Here is a 23,612-nt window from a genome sequence, read left to right on the forward strand (position 1 = left end):
AGGCTTTTCTAAAACGTTCAGCCAAGTTGATTGCGTCTTTGCGAGCCTTTCAGCAGCCTTTCACCCGGTATTTCACCACACATCCCTGACACCCGCGTGCACTTCCACTCGGCTGCCTGCCGCGATGTAACGAGCCATGTCGCGCTCACTGCCCACGTTCCCCTCGGGAGGGAAACCCACGGCCCCACCACAGCCCCCGCTCGCTCAGGCACCGCCTCGGGCGCTGCCCGCCGCCGTGCCTGCCCGCTTCTCGCTGCCCCGGCTCCTCAGGGCCGGGCCGGGCCATGCCGGTGACCGGCTCCGCCCTGGCGGCTCCGAGCCCTCCCCTTGCGGGCGGGAGCGCGGCGGCGCCGGGCGGTGAGTTGTGGCGGCGGGCTGGGGCCCGGCCCGGCCCGGCGGGGGAAGGGGCCCCGGGGCGAGCCGGGCCTCGTAGGCCGCTCCCGGCCGGCGGTGGGGTGGCGGCCGGCCGCTGCCCCGTGCAGGGAGCGGGGCCTGGAGCCCTCGGGGCGGCCTCGATCCGCCCTGAGCCGTGTCGCTGCGCCGGGCGCGTTCGTTTGCCCCCAAACCAGCCGGGAGCCGATGGAGCAGAGGCCGTCAGGGAGGGAGGGAGGTCCGCTAGTGGCCGGTGCCTTGTGGCCTTTCAGACTTTGTACTGCGAACTCGGAGTGCTCCGAGCTGCCACTGAAAGCATGCTACCCGCCGTGTAAAATGTCTTACGTGCCACAGCTGCAGCATGAGGGAGAAAAGTGAAACCCAACCTGATCCATCTCCTCACTCTACATTGTAAAGTTCGTTTCTCCACGCTTGGTTGTCTGTCTCCATTTCGTGGAGGCTACAGAAGGTGAAGTGACAAAATAGTGCAGAGTGTGGCAAATCTCCACATACAGCCATTTTTAAGTTCAGTGTCCTTAGTAAGAATAAGCAGCTTCCCCGAGGCCAGCGTTTTTAACAACAGATCTCTTGGCTTGTCCTGTCAGGAATTAGTTTTATGTGGCACAAAAAGCCGTGGAGAGGGGCCGGTAAGGTGGCGCCCTTTCTTTCTCTGAAGCTTTTGCACTCTGGGCACCTATGAAGATGCAGTCCTTCAAAGACTTCACAAAGTTTGGCTGAGAAACTTCGAAGTTTGCATATCCAATGGATATTAAATCCAACACAAGCATAATAGTGATTGCATTTAGATTATTGTGGTGCAGGACTGAAGGACTTGTGCTGGTTTTAATAACTTGTTACTGAGAGTGCAGAGTAAATGAGACTACTTTCTGCGTGGAGAAAATGCAGCAGCTGAAGGGGTCTGACCATAAGTTTTTCAAACTCAAAGGCATTTTTATAGAGATGGTATAACTGAAGTTCAAAACTGAAGGGACAGCAGCATTTGGCATATAGTTTCAACGGGGAAAAAAATGACTTCATCAGAAACATGTAACTTCACATAAAATTTTCCAGTGGTACAGCAGCATCATAGTTTAGGGCACTGTATGACCAGGAAGCTGCGCAGCTGTTGTAAAGTGAGTTAGAGACCCTGCAACTCAGAGGCTGTCTCTGTATTTGGGTGCTTATAAAGCACAGCATGAGCTACATGGTTGTTAATGCACAGATGTATTCTCGGAGTTCACATGACAAAGTCTTCTTACATATTCTAGGTTGGTTGAAGTCACCAAATCTCCCAAGTTTAAACCAGATTGACAATCAGAATCAAAACCACGTGTATCTTCTTCCCAGCCCCACTAAAAATGCCATGTTGGTCTTTCTAATAGCCTTAGCTTCTCAACCCTAAACAAAAACAAAAGAAAAAAAAAAGGAAGTTGCAGGAATAGTAATTTTTTACCCTTTTTTCACCTAGTATGTTGACTTTCCTGTTTTCTGTACGACTATGCAAGCCTAAATTCCAGAAGGACTGACTATGACTAAAAGCATGAATACTTCAGAGCACTGAAAATTAGAATGGGATGAAAAGTATTCCTAAATGTTAATTTCTGAGTTTAACAGACATGACTCTTGGTCAAAAAGTCACTGTCTGGTTCCAAGATTGAAAAAGGAAACATTACATTTAAGAAAGAAAAAATTAATACCTTTTCACTTCCCCACAAAGACCAGTGTGTTGTCTGTGTTTGAAGAACCTTACAAATTTTTAGAAGAGTTGAAATAGGGTTTGCAACACCCTTGTAGCTGTCAAGCACTGTGTAACTTTCCTGAAGTGGAAGAAACTTCCTATCTGGATGAGAAAAACTTACCATAGGACATTATAAAACATCCCATTGACAAAACATGTATAGAGGTAATAATTAAGCATGCACTCATCCTAAAAGTAACAATAATTCTCCTGAGCTTGTGATATGTGTTAATATGTCATAGACAATAATAGTGGGAATATGTGTGTGTGGAAAAAAAGAGCAGGTCGTGCTTGCTTTTTGATGTCAGTGTGGGGGATTGCCTGGGTATATTAAGGAGGCGTTTGGCTTTACTTCCTTGAGTAGCTTAAATGGAAGCATTCAGTGTTGCAGAACTGCAGAGAGAAGAGTATTTCCTGGAAAAGCATCATAAAGATTTAAATGTAGCAGTACAAATTTTCCATACTGGGGCCTTGACTTGTTTTTTTGAGGCCGTTCTACAAAATTTTTTTTCCATTATATTCCTTATAAAGTTTTGACAATTTCTACAGTTCTGTGGTGTTAAACATGGATATAAATTTTTAATTCAGGTGTTTCATGTACCTTCAGAGATTGACGTGATACAGATCTGGTGCCCCTCATGTGATGTGGTTTTGTGTGATTGCCTCACATCAAACAATGACCTGTCAAATACCACACTGTCTTTCATGCAGCAATAATGTGAGAAATATTTACAGATTCTACTTTTTTTTTTTTTTTAATTAAGGTTGCAAGTTAGTTTTGTGTGTCAAGTTTGGAAAATTTGGATTTCATTTTGCTACTCCTCAGTACAAAATGAAACAGGTAAAGATATGCATATTTGTCACACTGCAGTAACTACTGCAGTTGTTTGCAGTACAAGTAAGGCTGACTCTTGGGAGAACAGCACGGTTGTTGTAGTCACATTGTAAGATAATATCCATATGTTATGCAAATAGTTTTTGTCAAAATATGCAATGAGAAAGGCTTCACTCTGTAGTTGTGAGAGATTATGTCAAATATGCCAGGTGCATATTTCTGTATTATTAAAAATAACTTAAAATGTATTTGCAGGTCTTATTAAACAGATATATTTATTTTGTTTCTTTCAGAGTATCTGCTGACTAGTGTAAAATGTTCAATTCTTGTTTGTTTTTGCTACTCGTTAGGCCAGCAGAGTTGAGGAAAATGCTAGTGTTTCTCCTTTTGAAGGGAATGTCAGTGAATTGCATACTTGCATGTCACTAAATGGACCTACGCTGATATTACTGAGGGCCTAATTGAGTTAGCTACAACTCAGTAGTGTGTGGGAAAGCCTGTATTTTCAGAGCTGAGACTGAGTTTGTAGCACTGGTGTAAGAGAGGCAAAATGAACATACTTTTAAAACTTAACTCATTCAATGAGGCATCTTTAAAAGAAATATTTGTGGACCTTTTATGTTAGCTTACATTTAAAATGGAAGGAACACTTTCTTGTTGTAATAAATCAGTTCTTCATGAAAAACTCATGCTGTACTATTATATTTACTCAGCTTCTCTCTGCAAAGCTTGCATGGTATTGTTTTACAGGTGACAACATTAATATTTTCTAATAAAAATAGTGTATTATTTTTTCTTTGTTTTTGTTTCTGTTTTCAGGTAGCAAAGTCTGGAGGGAAGTGGGGGCTGCCTATTCTTTAATAAGTAAGCTTTGGAAAACAAATTTAATTATTATATAGCTGTGCCTACTGTGTTTCTAATGTAGGTCTATGGGTTATATATTTTTCTCTTACAAATTGCAGTCATTTTGACAACATCATCCAATGCGTGTGTTTAAACATACATCCTGAAAGCAGTTACCTTAAGTACCAGCTCTTACTTCTTTTTTATGGTTATTGATTAACAGGGCTCATTTTCTGTAGTCAGGGAATGACCTGTTACTCCACCCAGAACATCCTTCCTAGCTCTGTGTTTTCTCCCATTGCAGATATCTGATGTTTGCCAAGTCATTGAGGCAAAACTTAGTATAGCTATATAAGCTGTGTAGGCCTCCATCTCTAGTGTGACTGGTGATCTTGAGCATCTCAGTTGCAAAGTGCATGATTTTAAACACTTGAAAATTGAGACCAATTTTAATGGGGTGTGACTTTTAAAAAAAATTTGTTTCTTTTTATTTCACGTCTAAACTGGCAACTCTGATAACAATTTTTATTACACAAACATATTTTCACAATTTTAACGGAGACTTTGAAATGTATTTAGTCTTAATTTTCATCCAAAGGAAAACAACAACAACAACAAAACAGTATTTTCAGATAGAGGAAACCTTAGCGTTGTATGACATTCAGCAACATTTTTAAGCCCTGTCAGTTAATGTTTTGTCCTCGATATTTATAATACATGAAAAGGTAATAATTTACTAGAACTGATTTCAATGAAAGAAAATTGCTGAAAGGAAGAGAAGAAGATCTTACCTTTTAAAATTACTTAGTGATTCCTTAGTTTACTTAGGTTTCCTTAGTTTAGGAAACTTGTTCCTGGAATCTGTAAGTTTTTTTTCAGGTTATGTATTTATTATGCAGGCATGCTATGTGCTTCACGAAGCTTCTGTTGCCTTGGCACTAGAACATACCAGCTACGAACAGATTTGCTTTCTAGATCCATCAAGCTTTCAGCCTCTGATGTAAGTATCCCGTCAACTTCATAGATAAAACTATTTAGTGCAGTATTTTAGAGATGCACTGATTTTGTAATGTTGCCAATAAACATATATTAGCTGCACTTTCTTTACTTCTTGTTACATTGACCCAAACTTTTAACATTAAGACTACAGTAAGTTATTCCAACCAGTGAAATATTTAGCCACACTAGCACAACAGTTTGGCAATCATTGCTTTGTGTATCCTTTTCAGTCTTTAAAGTCAGAGCTGCAGGTACCAGGCCAGAAGGATCGCCTAGTTGTTAGGGCACTAGCCTGAAATATAGGAGACTGATTCGATCCCACCTTTATCACAGACTTTTGGTAAGTCAGTTAATTCCTCTGTCAGTTTTCTGCTAATGAAGCGGGAGTAGTTGTGCTTCGTGATGCTGCAATAACAAGGGATGTATAAGTACCTCAAACTTGATTTTATACAGAATCTTCTTCATTTCCCAGCTTAACTGCTTATGAGGTTGTGTAACTCCAGTTTAAGTCTTTCAGTTTTGTTGAGAGAAAAAAGAGCGTTGCAACATGATGGGTGGCTGGAGGTCATTCTCTGCATTGCATGTAGAAGACTGGAATGTAAATTGTGCTCCGAGTTCAGAACAGGAGTTCATCTAGTCAGCAGCTTGGGTCAACCAACGCACATGTGAGATTGCCCCAAGCAGGTGTTGAAACAAACTGTCATGCAGACAACTGCAGCATAGTTTGCTTACATGAGATGCTTCTTTTAACGTACAAGCCACTTTGGGGGCTGGATTTTACCTGAGTCAGTTTTTCATCTGCTGTAAGTATTTGTATTCTACTTAAGGTACCTGGATGTTCTTACTGACCATGCTGAAATCTAATCCCGTTTTTCTTTTTGAATTTACTTAAGATTTTGGCTTCAGTTGTAACTTTCAACATTGAATTTCACAATTTAATTATGTACCATGTAAAAGTATTTACTTCTGTCCATAAACATATTCCCATTCAATTTAATCACGAGTTTCTTTGTATTATGAAGAAAGATAAATATGAGTAGCACCTGACTTTCCATCTAAAGCAATCAGGGAAAGCAGGAGGTCAGAATTAGAACTTGATGAGGACATGCCTCTCTTGTTTAATGCTGATCTTAAACTCATGGAAATCCTATCCTTGCACCTAAAAATGGCTTGAAGATGATCAAGCTATGATGTAACTAGGCTAAAACAAAAAAGATTCTTAAGGACTTTCATGACCTTCTCGAAGAAAGAATGCTCTTTAAGGTATCATTTATAAATGCAAGGTATTTTGTTTACTTTCTCAATGTAATGAGGTGGCTCTGAACTCTGCTGTAAGTTGAACCCCCTGATAACTACTGCAGGTCTAGCTATTCCATTTTAAATCTAGTTTCAAGGCACAAGAAAAATAGGAAGACTTGAAGTACTAAGTATTTAAACTTCAGATAGTAAGAGGGCTGTAACAGGCAAAGGCTTTTTTTCTCAACTGTGCTTTTTTGGCTAGGGAAAGTTAGTTACTGCAATTAAGATTTATGTTACATTTAAGGATAAAATCCTACAGTGTGGATAAGCCTTTAGTTTTTAGTAAATTGAAACAATTTCAAGAAGAGTTGGTCAAGAGAACAAATTTCCCATGGTATCATACAGAATTTTCATTTTTAACTGTGAAGATTCAAGGTGAGATTTCTTTTTCCTTGTAGTACGAGTAGTAGTCTGGCATGTGCAAAAAAAAAGTGTGTGTTAGGGAGGCTCAGGCTAATACTTGTGTTATTGATATTTATATAGTACAGCCAGGGGTTAATTTACGAAGACAAACATTGGAAATTTGGATTCATCTTTTAAACCATATGTGTTTTTCAACAGATGCAGTACAGATCACCTAGTCAGAACTCTCTCTTAACTGTGGTGTATGTTCCATATCAGGATGTACAACTTCACCTGTCTAGTTACCTTGAATACATATTTTTTCTTCCTGAGTAAAATGAAAGATGTCACTGTTTGGTTCCTCTGGTACTTGTGTTTTACAGATGAGGTCAGAATTAAATCTGTGCAGAAGGCATACAAACAGAGAAATATCTGTTAACTTAATAATATGATTTTCCATTTTTCAAATCATTACATATGTGGTAGCTTTTTTATTTTTATTTTTACTGTAAACAAGTTGAGTACAAATGTGTGCCTGTGTAATAATACTTCAACTACAAGTTAATCCCATCAATTCAAAGTTGAAACTTTGAGTATAATGGCAACTCAGACATCTCACAGTGTGCTAGCTGGAGTATGCTATTTTAAAATTTTTCACAGAATGAAAATAGCAAGCAGTCTTACATAAAAGTCACTAAAACGAGTAGTCTGACTCAAAGAAACAGTTTCTGGAGTTTTGAGGGACTTGTTTTCTATGTGTGTTTATTTTTTTTTCCCAGTGTCTAGCTGGTTTACAGATAGAAAGGGGCATGCACTGCTTTTTTGTTGTTGTTGTTTGTACATACAAATAAATCTGTTGATTTTATTTTCATTTTTTCATTTTTAGCTTAAAAATACCTGAACCATCAGTAAGTTTTGCTCTGTCTTTATAGGGAGGACTCAATGAAAGGCTATTCTAAAGATGTTTTCTAAGGCCTTAACTAAAGTTCTGAATATACAGCAAAAACATGCTCTAATGTGATTTTGCTGTGTTGTAATTAAATATTTAAAAGTGTTGAAAGCCTGAATGAAAAGATGAAATGTCTATCCTATTTTCTTGTTAGCCACCAATTTAACAAATAAAATTGCATAGAAAACACACTTTCCAAACTGGGTTGGGCTAGAAATAAAGAATAATGAATGTATCCTTTTATTATTATTTTATTTTTAGGTCATCTTCTCAAGTTACTGACCTACATTATGCCTCTGCTCCATTCTTGCTGCAAGTTCAGTGGGTTTAGATGATAATGAATGAGAATTCAGGACATTTTTGTGTATTTTCTTGTTAGTCTGTATTCAAGCTATTACAGAAGCTTTAATGAAAGACCATGTCTATAATGCTGTGTAACAACTGAATTCAACTGGCAATGCTATATTTGAGAAAGCATGAAAGAGGGTTTGTCGTGCATAATCCAACAATAAAGTATTTTGTCTTTCTTAACAAAACCCTTATGTCTGTGTATTTCAATCTTGCAGACAATGGCCTTTAGACACAAAAACACAAGACGAATTGAAGGCCTTGACAACAATGTGTGGTAAGTAAAAGGAAAATAGCAAATTTCAGAAAATGTCTTTGGCTGATGTATTTTCTTTCCAAATTCATAGTTACTACTAATGAGAACATGCATAGCACTTGCTGTCTCTGCTGAAATATATTTCGCACCTGTTTAAGACAGAAGCAATGAATCAAATTCTGTTAAAACTCAAAAATAATAATTTACCTTTAAACATTAGGCTTAGGATTCTGTGTATTTAGTAAACCACATGAGAGAAGGATGGCTCTTGGGTGTGGTAGTGTTACTGGCTTTAAAATTTAAATGTGAGTATTGCTGAATAATTACTTCAGTTACACTTGAGTTTTGTTTCCCAAATTAATCTGATTTTATTTTTTAAACCATTATACTTGTCTTGATAATTTAATTCATTCATCTTAATACACTTTTTTTTGTAGGTATTAAATTGGTCTCAAAGCGCTATTGCCATCACTGGTAAAGATGGGATTTTGTTAGATGATGGTAGTGGTGTTTTGGGTTTACATTAGTGTGTACGTGTGTGTGTATATACATATACATGTAAGGTGTTTTGTCATCTGTCCTCAGTCCTTTTTATGAGGACATAAAAAATGTCCTCATTTTTTAGCAATTTGTGTTTTTTTGATTGAACTGTGATGCTTTTTTTTTTTAAACTACTCTTAACATGGGTAGTGAGGAAAGGGTGAAATGTAAAACTCCTCCATGAAAAGAGGAAAAAAATAGTTCAAGAATCCTAACATCAGTTTCTGGCAGGGTACTAGGAACAGTTAATAAAGAGCTTGCAGCAGTTTGTTGTCTAAAATCACACACAAAATTATAGTGCTCTGAGATGACTGGACAGTTTAAGTGACACCTTCACTTGACAGTATCTAGCCTTTAAATCACTTAACATACCTGTTCTAATTAGGTCTACTTCATTTTGCAAAGAGGGTAGTATTTCATTTCTGCCCATGTCCAGAGATACTGTATGTTTGTGTGTGTGCACATCCAAGTACAGTTCTGCTGGCAAGAAAGTTGTTCTGTGGAGGCAGGAAATAAACCTTTTACTGGGTTCTTGCGTGACTCCTGTGCTTACTTAACATTGTCCCAGCGCCCATCTCTCCATGTGAGCACTCCTTACATAAAGATGTTTCCACTGCTGTGAGTTTGGCAAAGCAAAATACTTTTTTTGCCTTCTAATGTTGATGAAGGAGAAGATAATTCTGTTTGGTATGTTAAATTTAAGCTGTTTTTTTCCTTTAGGGTTGAATTTACAAAGGTGGCAGCAGATCCCTCAATTGTTAATCTTGGTCAAGGCCTTCCTGATATATCCCCTCCCAGCTATGTTAAAGAAGAGCTGGCAAACGTAGCAGCAGTTGACAGACTGAACCAGTACACGCGAGGCTTTGTAAGTACTGTGGAACTTGAGGACCCAAGTTCAGGGAGAAAATTTAAGACTTTAATTTAACTTGGTTTTACCAGTAGTTTGTACTCTTATGTCCCAAATTAAGTTTCCCTAATAGCTGTATCAGTTACTAACCAGCGTCCTCTGTATATGCTTCTTCAAGGCAGAAACCTTTAGCAAGAGCAAAATGGTAGAGCACATGAGATTGCATGACCCTTCAAAGATGATATCAATCAATTCAAAGGTTAAGGATTTGTAAATTACACATTTACTACTGATTTTGGTCAGCGTAAATGTGAGTCAGATTGGCTAATCCTAGAATGAGACAGAAGTACTTGTATCAATTGAGACAACCTCCTGGATCAAGAAAAGATTCACCCATAACATTAGTAGAGATGAGGAAGTGGTTGAAAGAGTAAGGTTTTGCCTCTGGAGGACAGTCACTGCATGCTGCATAAGTTGTCTTGTAGCATTTATGTCTTGAGCTGGGTGTGAATGTGTGGCATTTGTCATTGTCCAAGGCAGGGCAATGCCTATTGTCCTCTTTCAGTATGATTGTTTTCTTGTTCCTGTTTGGTTTGTCTTTATCACTTTTTGTGGTAAAGATAAACCATACTGCCCAACTGAGAATCACGTGTTAGGGTTGCTACAAGATCCTAAGGAGTCGATCTAAGGTTTTTCTAGATGATCACATGATGTAGCAGGGATAGGAAAGCATTATATAGACTGGTAAGCCAGTGATTGAGTTGGTAGTTGTAGCATCATTGCTCATATATTCCAATATAACTTCTTGCCTATTTTCTGAGGCTCTGCATGCATTAGAACTGGGAGGGAGCAGCAATGGCCAGCAGCTCCCTCAGGGACAAACGATCACAACGAGCAGGGCAGAGGCCTCATCAGCCAGGGCCCAGTGCTGTGGTACCTGAGCAAGGCAGGCCCGGAGGTGGTAGCTGAGGTGAGTCCAGGTGGCCAGGAAGCTTGTGGTGGTGAGGTGGTCTGAGGTCAAGCCAGGGAGTCAGCGCACAAACCAGGCCCAGCAGTGTTAACCACGGTTAGACACAACCCAGGGAGCGCTGGGCAGGTCTAGAGGAAGAAGGCAGGTGCAAGGTCAAGCCATGAGGTCAGCCCGCAGGTAGGGGCCTAGGATCAACAGGGGCCATGGACAGGTACAGGCATGGCTGTAACAATTGCAGGCCAGAAAATACAAAAGCATAGCACTTAAATGGAGCCTTTGGACCAGGGGCAGTTGTGTGGGTAGAGGCCCCAGGTGAGGCTGGTGAGTCTCATTATTATTAGGGCACTTGGGACCCTGATAAGAATAGAACAAAAAATTCCTTACTGAATACAGTCTCATAATCATCCCTATTTGGGTCACTTTGTTTAGTCACCTTTAGCTGATTGCAAATATATATATGTATGTGTGTGTATGTATATGTAAATCTTGAAAGTGTAAAGCCATTGTTTAGTGTAGGGGGCACTCAAAAGATAGCTGGAATTTAGTGACCTTCTGGACTAAACATGAATATGTTTACCAGCCACAATAAGGTACCTGAAAAATCTCTGCTTGCCAGCCAGACTCGGTTATGGAGGAGCCGTGGCACAGAACTGTTACAGACAGAACGGGCTACAGTCCCCTGTTGAGCAAATAACCACAGACAGACTCTCTAAAACAATCTGCAAATTAAGCATAAATACAACTTTTCCAATGTGTGCAATTATTCAGTATTTAGTTCTGTCACTTTGCTCCTTGCTTCTAAATTCCCTTGATATTTATGAATGTTTGCAGTAGTTATACTATGAATAGTAATTAAAGAGGATTTTTTTAACCAGTATTTTCATCTTCTCCCTTTGTGCATTCTCTACAAACTCCTGCAATTCTAAGGTTTTTGAGCACAAGCATTTGTGGATAGCAAACGTGGGAGGGATGAATATAAATGATGCACATCCATCTGATAATTGAGACATTGTCCCAAGTCGCTGCAGCGCTTGGGCCTCTCGTTGACTGTAGGGCTATGGTCTGTAGAGTGACCTAATGTGAGCTGGGTGGTGCAGCATTCCTGTGCAGTTGACACACTCATGGGAAGAAATGGCTGTCATTTGAATCAGCAATGATTTGCAAGCCTTAATTCATGGTAATGTTTTTGTTTACAGAGGGGTTCATGATTTTATACCTTACATGTGGAGGTACAATATTCAATATTTTAGCGAAGGGCCTTTTTATTACATAGCTGCATTTTCTTACAGAGCTGTTTTCTATCTTTCTACCAAGTATGAAAAAAGATAAAAGATTTTCAGAACAGGAAATCTTTAGTCTTCCTGTGTAAACAGAAGTGTGCCGCCTTATTTATAAGTTGTAGGTGGTCTTTGTTTAATTGTTTTCTTGTTCTTTGCACGTTTTGAGAAGAATACACTAACCACTGTGTTCCTGCGGGAGACAAATGGTAAATGGTGCTCTGAGGTTTGGGGTATCATTATATGAATCATAATTCCGATCACAAGTGCTGTTTATCAGGAGTATATAAAAAGGATTAAAAAAAAAGTTTCCTTTGCACCAAAAAAACTTTAGTTGAAAGATAACAAACAGAAGGAGCTTCAGATGGAGATCTGGTCAGGTAGGAACAAAGAGACTCTAAAAGGAGTGAGGATGAACTGGTGTCGGAGTGTTCCCTTTTCTCCTCCTATCTTTTGTTCTAGCTCTTCTGTAGGCTACCTGAAGCTATCCCGAGATATGATAATAAGATAGAAATTCAAAAGAACTAGATTTAAAAAAAAATCCTGGAAGATACAAATAAATTCAAATAACTTTTCTTCCCCCATGTATAAGAAGTTTAAACCATACCGCCTGTTAAAACCCATTAATACTGAGCATCCATCCCGTATTCTGCTCCAAAATGTGTAATTTCCCTCCATGTGGGGAGGGGAAAAAACAGCAAAAAAATTTGTTGCGTTCTTCAGAATGTACAAAGCCTATCAGTTACATTTCTTTGCTTTGGACAGGGCCATCCGTCGCTGGTGAAAGCCTTGTCTCAGGTGTATGAGAGAGTTTGTGGAAGAAAGATTGACCCTCTCACAGATATCCTGGTGACAGTAGGAGGTTATGGATCTCTCTTTAGTACAATACAGGCTTTAATTGAAGAGGGAGATGAAGTAAGTTTTTATTTAAAATTCTCATTTCAGAGAATTTCTCTGTCTTTTTGATAATGATACTAAAATTAATTTGGGGGGGGGGGAATATTTCATTGTGCCTACAGTGGACAAGAGTTTCTTTTGTTGTTGCATTTTGCTTTCAGTGTTTTGTCAGTTTCATTTGTATATTGTATTCTCGTCTGTATCCTTTATTCCTTTTTTGTTGCTCTGATAGTCGCTTTTTTTAACAGTTCTCTGCTCTTAGCTCTTCATGTTAGTTTGCTTGTTTCTTTTTTATCTGCCATCTTTGGTTATCTCCCATCTTTGTCCTGCACTTTAACATCTCTGTGCAGGATCCAAGCATCCCTGATGTTACATGTTGACGTCTGTGAAGTAACTAGAGAACAGCCTGTGTTTGTCCAAAAAAAAAAAAACGAGCAGTGCTTATCATCCTTAGACTGAGGGCATTTTTATATGAAGTTATGTGATAGTTTTAAAATTGCAGAATATTCCTCCACCAGGCAGGAGTGCCAGAAACATTATCAAGTTATATTACCAAAGCAAATCTGGAAATATGATGGCATTGCACACTGAAGGTTTTCTGTTTCTGATACTCATGATTATAATTTCAGGTAATAATAATAGAGCCATTTTATGACTGTTATGAACCAATGGTAAAGATGGCGGGTGCGAAGCCTGTTTTTATTCCTTTGAGAAATGTGAGTAGCTTTTAAAAATATATTTATTATATTCAACTGTACTTCGATACCTAATACAGTTTGATGAACACCTTGTAGGAGATGCTTTTCTCTATAGTTTTTCATAATATCCAATTATATAAAAATGAGATAGATCGCTATAGCGTGAGTCTAAGGTGATGATAATCCAAAGCAGGTAAAATATTTTACTAATATTGGTAAAAGTAGGACAATGCTTCTCATTTACTTTGATCAGCTTTCAGAACGCACAAATTAACGTTCCTTTGGATGTGATCAGAAAATGTTTTCAGTAGAAATACAGGAAGGATGATCATATCAGTGCAATTTCTGTATCTGCCGCATCTCAAAATACTTGGTTTCTGATCCCTTCAGCAACTCATACAGTGATAGAATGCAATTTCTTTTCTAAAATCCACTTACTAAATAAGCTTTTTTGTGGTAGACATTTTCCTTATTGGCAGCTTGCAGAGGTTTTTATGGATACAAGGTGTTGATCCCGTTACTGGGGGAGGGCTGAGGGACTGTTTGGGCAGTACCGGGGGGACTAGGTGAGACTGCTCCTCATGGTGCCCTCCTTCTAGGGATGGGGTTCCTCCATGGATTTTCTGTTTCATGCGTGTGTGTTTGTTGTTTTGGCCCTCTCCCAGTAAAGCACAGGTGTCAAAGTTAATATGGCCACGCTTATTGTTCTCAGCAGCAACTGATCCAAACTTCTGTCGTCCTCATGTAATGCCGCAGTAACTCCAGAGCCTCAGTGGAACAGATTTGTAACTGTTAGGCTGCTTTCCCATAGACGAGGAAGGAAAGAGCTGACGTCTTAGTCCAGCAGGCAGTGATAAGTCTTTCCAGCCAAACATGCACCCACTTGTTCTAGTGTATGGGAAGGCCGTGAACTCTCCTGTCGTGTGACTTCCTGCATCACACACTGTGGTCAGTGTGTGTGTAAGACAGACAGTGGCCAGGAGAAGACTGCCGCTGTCATAGAAATGTATCTTGCTCTTGGCCTCCCTGCCTGTTCTGGAATTGCTTCCTCCCAGGAGAACAGGACAGGTGGGATAAGTTGTCGTGTGTGGTTAGTAAAGTGTCTGAGGGTGATGAGTTGGGCATCTCTGTTTAGTCTGTAACACGTTGCATCCCAGTAATGCATGTTAAGTTCTTATTTATTTATTTTTAAGAAAAATGATGGAAACTGTGCATCTAGTGCTGATTGGGTCTTAGATCCTGGTGAACTTGCAAAGAAATTTAACTCCAAAACAAAAGCGATTATTCTGAATACCCCACACAACCCTATAGGCAAGGTAAGAGTCCTCCTTTAACGCTATTGTAATTTCAGAGTATGCCTTAAAGACTATGATTAATGCATTGCCCTTACTTTCTTGCATCCCAGGTATTTACCAGAGAAGAGCTCCAGGTAATAGCTGATCTCTGCATTAAACATGACACCCTGTGCATCAGTGATGAGGTGTATGAATGGCTGGTGTACAAAGGAAAAAAGCACATCAAAATAGGTACTGATTTTTTTGTGTGTGTGGAATCGTAGAAGTGGCTGTGGAATGGTGTCGTAAACAAGCCTCTCAAAGATAACGTTTGCTGAGAGAAGTTCAAACTTAAAGCTTTTACCATTGTAAAATCTCTAGAGTGGCAGTAAAAGAAGCTCTCCATTAGTGAGGGCTACACTAAGAGCACGGCATTACTGTAGAAACTGATTCTTACAAATAACAACAAAAAAAATTAAATGACCTTGCAATGCTCAGCTACACAGTTGCTGATCATACAGCTGTGCTATGCTGATTGTATTGGCCATGCGTGGGCTGAGTCTGTTTTGAAAGGCCTGACTTCGTGGCTGTTATGGTGGCTTGATACCTTCACGTGATCGTAATCTGAGTTAGTGCATCATACCAAGTTACCACAGTAACTGGTCCTTTATCCTGTCCCAATTACAAAGTAAAATGAGTTAGATTAAAGCTTTCTTCATAGACTTAGCAGGTGGTTCATGCAAATAGCCATCTTTAGAACCAAAGTCTCTGTGGGTGGTGTAAGGTGATCCATTTTCCTTTGCCATGGCAGCAGGTTTGAACACTCATGTTGTCAGTTACGCTTTGTCTTAGTAGACAGGTGGTGAATTCTTAAAACACAGTAACTCTATTGTTCATTAGTGTCAGTATTGTCATGTTAACGCTTCAAACCAAAACATTTACAGTTGAACAAAAGACATCCTGTAGTTCAGCAGAAAATGTAAAAATCCCTTGTGATGATAATGTAAGTTAAAGCCTGGAAAGTTAGTCAACTTGGTTTTGGTATATACTGTGTAATTGATCCCATGACATCATCTTTTAACTTTATTGTTAAGATGACCGTAAAACTTTCAGGATAAAACTGTGAAAAATAGCATTATTTCAGTAAAAAGAAAAAAAATCTGTTGACTTCAGTTTCTTAGAATTCTTTAAGTCTACCAAAAGATAATACAAGAAAAAATTGAATGTTATTTCTCTATTTAAAAACTCCTGTTTTCATATTAACCTTTACATGTTCCATCAAATGCAGTGACACTTCCTTTGTACAAAATGGTTATTGCATCAATTTAGCATCTGATCTCTTAAATTATATTAAGAAATCATGGAGTTGCTAGCCACAGGTCATAAAATTAGTACAGTTTTTGTGCTGTCACTGAGGCAGTTTTCTGTGGTGTGGAGCACTCAGTCATGTTTCTCATCATTATCCAACTTCTGTAAAACAAACAACAAAAAAAAAAACAAACAGTGAACCTCCTCTAAGTAATGATTAGGGTTGCATATTGTAACTGAGGATTCAAAACAAGCATCTCAACAAGCTGAGTGCAAGCCCAGGTAACAGGCTTATGTGTGTTAGTTTGCACTTTGTTAGTTATAAATTGTAATCAAACTTGGTTGTGGTGTCATATAATGATGCTGCCATATGGCATGAAAGAATTTGCCTATTTAAAACCTGCTGCTTGTAAAAATGATGGAGCTGATCCTTCCCTGTGCCCTTTTGCTGCAGCTATTGTTTGAAATGCTGTTGCTTTCTGTCTCCCAGGTTGAATTCCCATGACTATGTGGCAAAACAGTATCACTAGAGGGCATTTGCTTTGAAATTCAAGTCTTTTTGCAGTTTGTGAGAACTAGTTTGGTCATCTTTAGGAAGTGATGTATGCTCTTGACCTAGCCAGCTAGAAGATGCATCTGTTCAAACTGCCTTTCTGTTTTCAAGGTCAGAGCAGTTGAGTGAATATGGGTGAGCTAATAGGAATATGAGTCTCTTTCCTGCGAATTGTTTTGGTTCTTTTATTGGCAAGTGTGCTCAAAAGAGTACAATGCCTGTTTTCAAATAATTGCAAAGACCTGTACCATGCCTAATGAATGTAACTGCTGCAAAAACTTCCTTATGAAAATCAACATTTTTGTTTGGGAAAAATCTGCGTTCACTGGTTTCCCCAGAGAGGGAATTTAACAATTGACAAATTCACTGGTAGCATTGTAATGTACAAGTGTGGTGGAGTCAGGTGGCGCTGAGTGCTGTAACTGCAGCTGCAGTAATGTTATGACCTTGTCTAGTTTTCTCTCTTGGACTTAAGTGTGTCTTGATTTACCTGTTTCTACTGAAAATGAGTTGAGTTAGAGAGTCCAAACTGGGAATCAGTATACAAAAGAAAATTGCAAGCTGACAGAAAAGACTTTTGCTCTGTCACCTCCTTTGAAAGAAAACAGAGGTTTTGGTCTCCTACAAGATACAAATACAGAGGTAGGCCTCCATGAATCCCCTAATCCTTGCAGGCATCCTTAGCTAGCTTTTATTGCTTGTCAGTCCCAGATCTGTTGACCGAATAGAACAAAACGTAATGTATTTGCTCAGTCTCTCTGCTGACTTTCTGATTTTTGGGGCATTTGGTTCTGGGTTAGACGTCTTTAGAAACCTTCTTTTTCTGATTTGAGACATCCGGTGATGCTGAACTGTGTGCTGAACAAGTCTGTTAAAATGGCTGTGAGTGCTTGAGTTCATGTTGCGTATGGTGTTGTTACCAGGCATCAGAAATAATGCTTTATTGAGATGAATGCGTAGCACATAAGAGAGATTGTATCTCTTATGAATAATTTTGCATCTTAGCTGAGGAGAAGTAAGATAGTTTTCACCAACTGTGCCTCTATTTATTTTCTTTTTCTTTCTCCATTCACTAATTCTGATCCTATTTTTTATGCCAGAATCACTGGCCCATATATTCTTTCTCACTTGTTAGAGTTGCTGTAATTTTAGAATGTTCTCACTGCAGTGGTATATGAACATATTGTAGTTCTTAGCTAGGGGCAGTACAGTTTTTCTAATTACATGGAATATGTGAGTGTGCATGAAACCAATTAATCTTATTTTATATACAGCCACGTTGCCGGGTATGTGGGAAAGAACAATAACTATAGGAAGTGCTGGAAAAACATACAGTGTAACTGGCTGGAAGGTAAGAAGAATCAATAGAAAAGAATTTAGCTATATGAATTACAGAATGCATCTATCACACTCTGGTTTTGTTACCTGTCTTTTGAAAGCTTCTGGCAAATCGGTGTCTCCAAAAAGTGAAGATAACATTCAGTCGGAACAACTGTCTTCTTGGAACACCCATGGATTTAAGTCTATTCTTATCTCTTGATTAATAAGCCCTTGTGAGAAAATAATAATAATAAAAAGAATAAACACCGCATGGTTTGTTCAAAATCAATCAAAATTATTGGAGAGCACTATCATATTTTAACTTTCTAGTTTTGTGGTGATATTTTCAGATTGAGGTAATGTTTTAGAATGGTTTACGTTTCTGTAAAATATTTAATAATAATGTTTTGCCTGACTTTAATATACATATCAGAAAGTAAACAAAATATTTAACTGTTTGGCAGCTAAATTCTTTCTTCGTCACCACCTGTGGTCCAACTGACCCATAGCATTTGAGTTGTATCTGGTTAAGAATGTATTTGATTCAATCGTAAGCTCTTGTTTTATGCTCAAACTACCCTGCACGTGGACTCCTGTGAGATGGAAAGATCCTAAACCAATTAGGAATAGGATTCCTAATAAAAGCTTTGTTTTAATTCTTCATATAAAAGGGTTTAGAAATCAAAGTTTGCTCAGTACCATTTGAGAGATGTGGATAGGTGAAGCTGTAACTGTTGCCTCATATTTAGACTTAATGGCATCATTCAGCAAAATTTGGGTAAACTAGCCCTTTTCTGAATTCTTTATCAAAACTATTTCATGACTAATTCTTAAAAAGAAAAACTTGAGACATTTGCTAACTTTAATGTTAATTTGAAGTAACAGCATTGCTGTAAGTGTAACAAATGCATGTTTTCTTCCCTTAGCTTGGTTGGTCTATTGGTCCCCAGAACCTTATTAAGCATTTGCAAGTTGTTCATCAAAATACACTGTATACTTGCCCAACTCCGTTACAGGTAGGTACAGATGAAGTTGAGGAAGTTATTTTTTTTGGGCATAGCAAATCTGTAGGCCTCACTATGATAAGACAATCACAACGATGAATTTTCTGGGGTGCTAAAAGAGGAAGATAAACTCAGCTCACCAAATGTTTTTAAGAACAACAGAAGTCTTTCAGCTACAAACTGCTGCTTTTTGCATAAAACAAACATGACAGTCTTTGTGGTTTACTACTAAATATAAGTAAAAGTTGTTGCAATAAGGTCTTGTTTTACTGAGCATTATCTCTACCTGTTAGATCACATTTTTTTATTAGTGTTGTGTGTATGATTACTGACTAGTGAGTACTTGGGTGCTTGGGACGTTGCCACAGCACAAAGAAAGAAACAAATGATGCTACTGGATATAGCTTCTCTAATTTGCTGATTTGCTTAATAAGGGCCAGATCCTGCTACAGGATCAAGGAAAAATCTATGAGATTTCAGTAGGAAGTGTGTGTGTCCGAGTGTTTTGAACATTGTGTTTCCAGGAGGCTTTGGCACGAGCATTTTGGATAGACTATAAACGCATGGATGACCCAGACTGCTATTTTTACTCACTGTCTCGAGAGCTGGAAAGCAAGCGTGATCGGATGGCTCAGCTACTTCGAGAAGTTGGACTGAAGCCTGTCATTCCAGATGGAGGATACTTTATGATTGCTGATGTTTCTACATTAAGTTAGTAAAAAGCTTATTAAAAAGCGTGCGGAAAGCAAATACGTAGTTTGTTCAAAATGGAAGCTGCATTTTCAGCTTATCTTCTCATTTCATATTCACATAACACTTCTCAGAAATACTAACTGAGACTGGAATTTTCTACTTGACTTTAGCCAGGAGCTAGATTTTACAAGTTTCAGGAAAATGTTTGTGATTCTAATTACTGTCCTTGTTTTGCAAAGCTTTGGCAAAGTTTTAGGAAGGGTAAAGGAGATGGATAAAAACAATTTATATTTTTTAAAAGTTCATGATTATGAAAAGTTTGGGAGCCAAGCACCTGGCTCTATATCCTGAGTTTGTACTCATTAATTGTTATAATTTTAATAATATTTTTAAATAAAATTATATATCTTTATTCTGTAGTATTAACTGTAAGAGTGCTGTTAGCAAATGCCTTCCCACTGGGGTCTGGGAAATCTTACAATATGATGTCTGTTTTAAATTAAATTTTTTTTAGATGTGGATCTCTCTGATGTAGATGGGAATCAACCTTATGATTATAAATTTGTCAAATGGATGATAAAATCTAAGGTAAGGTATCCTAGCTGTACTCTATTTTTAGAAATGCTTTTCTAATGAAACCAAGAGCAGTGCAACCATGCTTACTTAATAACATAGTAGGGATACTACTTTCAAAATATTGTTTGGTGTTTATACTAACTGCTGGAAATGATGTGGCTAAAATATTGCTAAGCATGCTTTGTGTTAAGTCCCAGCATCTGTTCTTTCTCCAGGCTTAAATGCTAGCTGTAGAAAAGTACCTTTAAACTGTTTTGCCTAAGAAAATTTTAAGCCTAGTTAGTGAATACAAAATCCAACCTGGTATTTCCTTTTAATGTTGGGAGACTTATAGAAATGGAATAGTAAAATCATGCTTAAAACTATTTTTTAAGTATGTATGTATAAACAAATAATATTTCTATTTTTCAGAAACTCTCAGCAATCCCTCTTTCAGCATTCTGTGGTCCTGAGACAAAAGGGCAGTTTGAAAAATATATACGTTTTTGCTTCATTAAGGTAAATGTGCCTCCTGGGAATACCTGAGGCTCAAAAATCAGTGCAGTACCAAAATCTGTAAGAGGCCATTTGTTACGTTTTTGCCGAGGACCTGAGTTGGATGGTTTTAGAGGCAGAAAGTTAGTTTGGTGTAAAATTCAGCACAAATTAGCTTCAGCTGTCTTTTTTGCTGAGAGACTTGAAACCATAAATATGGGCAGCATGGTTAAGAAGGGCAGCTGCCAGAAAACAACTTGGTGGTTAGTCTTTTTTAGCTTATTCTATTGATTTGTAAAACATTCTTGACCGATGGTGACAGTGAAAATCTATGAGGCAGGTATGCTATCAATTAAGGTGGATTCTCTAATCCAGAATGAAGAATAATGCCTATGTTAGCAGAGTGGTGTACTGCATGTCCATTCAGTTTCCAAAACCAAAAATATTAGGTAGGTCAGCTTCAAGTTTATCTCACTTACCTGAAAATACCGAGGGTTTTACACAGGCTGCAAATTACAAAAGAAAACAAAGACACAGGAAGGAATCTCACCCGTTTCTGTTTTGAAGAAAACAAATTGTGAATGGGCTGACATCTGCCATTTTGTGAGCGCTTGCTTTTCATATTTTCTTCCTCCTGTTTCACCCACTTCTGTTCTTGAAAAGAAAGACTTTGGGGATGTGCATAAGCTTTGATAAATTGACTGCCTTAAAAGATGTTTCTCCTATTGCTTCGTCACAGACTTAACATGATGGAATGTGTGCGAACTCTTTAACTGTCAGAGTATAATAATGTGCACCTTAGCTTGAACCAATAATGAAGGGCAGTTTCTGATTACGTTATAGCTCTTAGGATGAGGTATAAAGACTGTGATACAAATTGAGCCAGTAACAACCAGGATGAAATTTGCTGGTTGTTAACGTGGCTTGTCAAGAATGAACTGCAGTAATCGTGCCAAATTAAAGCCTATTTGTATGACTGACCAGGTTGCAGCCAAGCCACGCAACTGGCCAGTGGATTACCCATGTTCAGAGGGGTTATGTTTAAGTAGTTAACAGCATAGCTCAGTTGCATGAAGATTTAAAAACCCCAGCTGTACACCTAAAGATTAGGAAACTATATTATCGTGTTCAACATAAAGCAGCCAAGTACATCACTGTGTAAATGCCAAGCATTTATATAAGAAGTATCCAGTATCATTGATAATATTAATGCTGAGAAAAATGTTATCTTTTAAACAAATATACCTAATAAATATTTGCAAGGAATTGGGATTCTCTTGTGTAGTGTAGATTTGTAGGTATAACTGTTAATGGGAAAACTGACTGGGATATTTACAGGATGTAAGTGACACTACCAAATACTGATTTGGGATCATGTAATTGTGATTGCTACTCTGTTTTCAAGAACTCTGTACTTGTAGTAATAGTGGTATTCCATTTTTTGCAGGAAGACAGCACATTGGATGCAGCTGAAGTGATCCTGAAGAACTGGACTAAACAGACAGATTGATATATATATTTTTTTAATTAACTCTTCCATCTGGTATAATTATCTTACACTAGAGTTTTTTATTGCAAATTTAAGAATTACTTAATTACAAATTTAAGAATTAATTATTACTTAATACAGTACAGAATTAATGATATTGTAAACAAATTTGTGCTGCCACCTGCTGAGGAGTTAAAATGCTGATTTACTGAAATGTGTAATGCAACTCAAGTTATTTTCAGTCTTTTCAAAATTCTTTTTTCCTTTTAAAAAAAAGTGGTATTCTCATCTTTTATTGGAAGACAAAGATTTCTGGGATTGTGTAAGAATAAATGTATGATACAGGTATTTTAAAATTTTTGGTATGGGGTAATACAGGAATTAGGGGTGAGACTTTAACGTGATTTGTGAAACCCAATAGCCTGCAGTGGAGGAAAACTAAGACATCACAAATAAGGTAATTGCATTGCCTTTCTACATACCTGCCTACCATATCTGTGCACAAATTGCATCAGTTTAGGTAAAGTGATTGAGTTAAATCAATATAGTGTTTATATATAGGCAAGATATAAAATGCTAAGTTGTATAATCACTATTTCATTTTTTCACAGTAATCGTGCTGTTTGGAAGGTATTCAGTCCTCAATAAAATTATAAAAGTGACATCTAGAATAGGAATTCATTTGTTTGTGTCTACCCTCTTGTTTACCATGTGGACGAACCTACAAAGCGAAATAAAAACTTGCTATAGAGGCTTCTTCACAATCAGATGTACAGTGAGAGAATTAATCCTGTAATCTCTTTTCCGCTCTTTGCATGTTCACAAAAGCTACTGGTAACTTCACATCAAACTTATTTTAAACCCTTAAGATCTAGGAACATGGAGATAAACCTAATATTGTGCTGTGGAGCTCAACTTTCCACTATTTCACGCTCAGTGGATAAAGGACTGATTCAAAAGAGATCAATGTGCAGAATTCTTTCATTGTTGCCTCCTGTCTGTGCGATCTTTTTAATCTCTGGATGGTTTCCCACTAGCAGAAGCAATCCAGGTAGGTAACCTTTTAAGTCTGTGTTGACGTTCTTCACATTATTTTACATTGTTCCCACAGGCCTTATGGTAGAAAGTCTGAACAAATTCAGTAGCTGGTTTTGCAGCTATTCTGTGGTCACAGAGCTGGAATCTAGCTGAATTCCATCAGTCTGTGACTATGGCAAGGCCTAAAAATAAAGGATGGAAACTGGGCTGCGAGAACAGCTGCTAGGCTGCTTTGTTGGGAGTTCTTGGGCTTTCTGAGGCCAGGAGCTGGGAGTTCTGTAGTCTTTTCATTTGTCTTGCACTGCCATTCCCCAAATCTCACCAGAAAATTGTTACCTGATACTTTCAAGGGGGCTTGTAGTTTTTGTGTAGAAAAATCAATTTAGTAATTAAAATGACTTAAATGAAATTTCAGCATGAATTTCATATGGAAATTCCTATATGAAATTCCAGGAGGAATATGTTTTAAGATACTGCATTCCTGTGAAATTTACACTCTATTTTACCAGGCCTTTAAAATCCATTTGTGTAAGTTGCACTAGAGACTTGTGGTGTTGCAAGAACTAAGAGGGTAGCCCAAGTCTGTTGAGCTGCATGATAATTTGGTAGTCATCTTACACTTTCTTTGCCATTTTAATTGAAAAATGAATACTCATTAAACAAATCTTTGCTA

The 23,612-nt window shown here is 38.1% G+C and overlaps 1 protein-coding gene across 13 annotated transcripts; it reads left to right on the forward strand.

Annotated features, from left to right (window-relative positions):
- Positions 1-22,569, forward strand: KYAT3 (kynurenine aminotransferase 3). 13 transcript variants are annotated; one of them, XM_083847185.1, is made up of 16 exons: positions 1-357; positions 2,875-2,951; positions 3,765-3,809; positions 4,688-4,788; positions 7,944-8,002; positions 9,242-9,386; positions 12,381-12,530; positions 13,142-13,228; positions 14,404-14,526; positions 14,616-14,736; positions 17,620-17,696; positions 18,592-18,681; positions 19,194-19,380; positions 19,877-19,950; positions 20,350-20,436; positions 21,860-22,569. In XM_083847185.1, the coding sequence occupies exons 1-16, from the start codon at positions 137-139 to the stop codon at positions 21,920-21,922; spliced, it is 1,707 nt and encodes a 568-aa protein (XP_083703311.1). In that variant the 5' UTR covers positions 1-136; the 3' UTR covers positions 21,923-22,569. The 13 variants fall into 13 exon arrangements, with proteins under 13 accessions (XP_083703311.1, XP_083703316.1, XP_083703317.1 ...); XM_083847195.1 differs by lacking the exon at positions 2,875-2,951 and adding an exon at positions 5,018-5,127 and having other exon boundaries at positions 327-357; XM_083847189.1 differs by lacking the exon at positions 1-357 and adding an exon at positions 787-841.
- Positions 22,570-23,612: the final 1,043 nt, after the last annotated feature.

This window comes from Anser anser (genome assembly GCF_964211835.1).
Source record: "Anser anser genome assembly, chromosome: 8".
NCBI classification, from domain to species: domain Eukaryota; kingdom Metazoa; phylum Chordata; class Aves; order Anseriformes; family Anatidae; genus Anser; species Anser anser.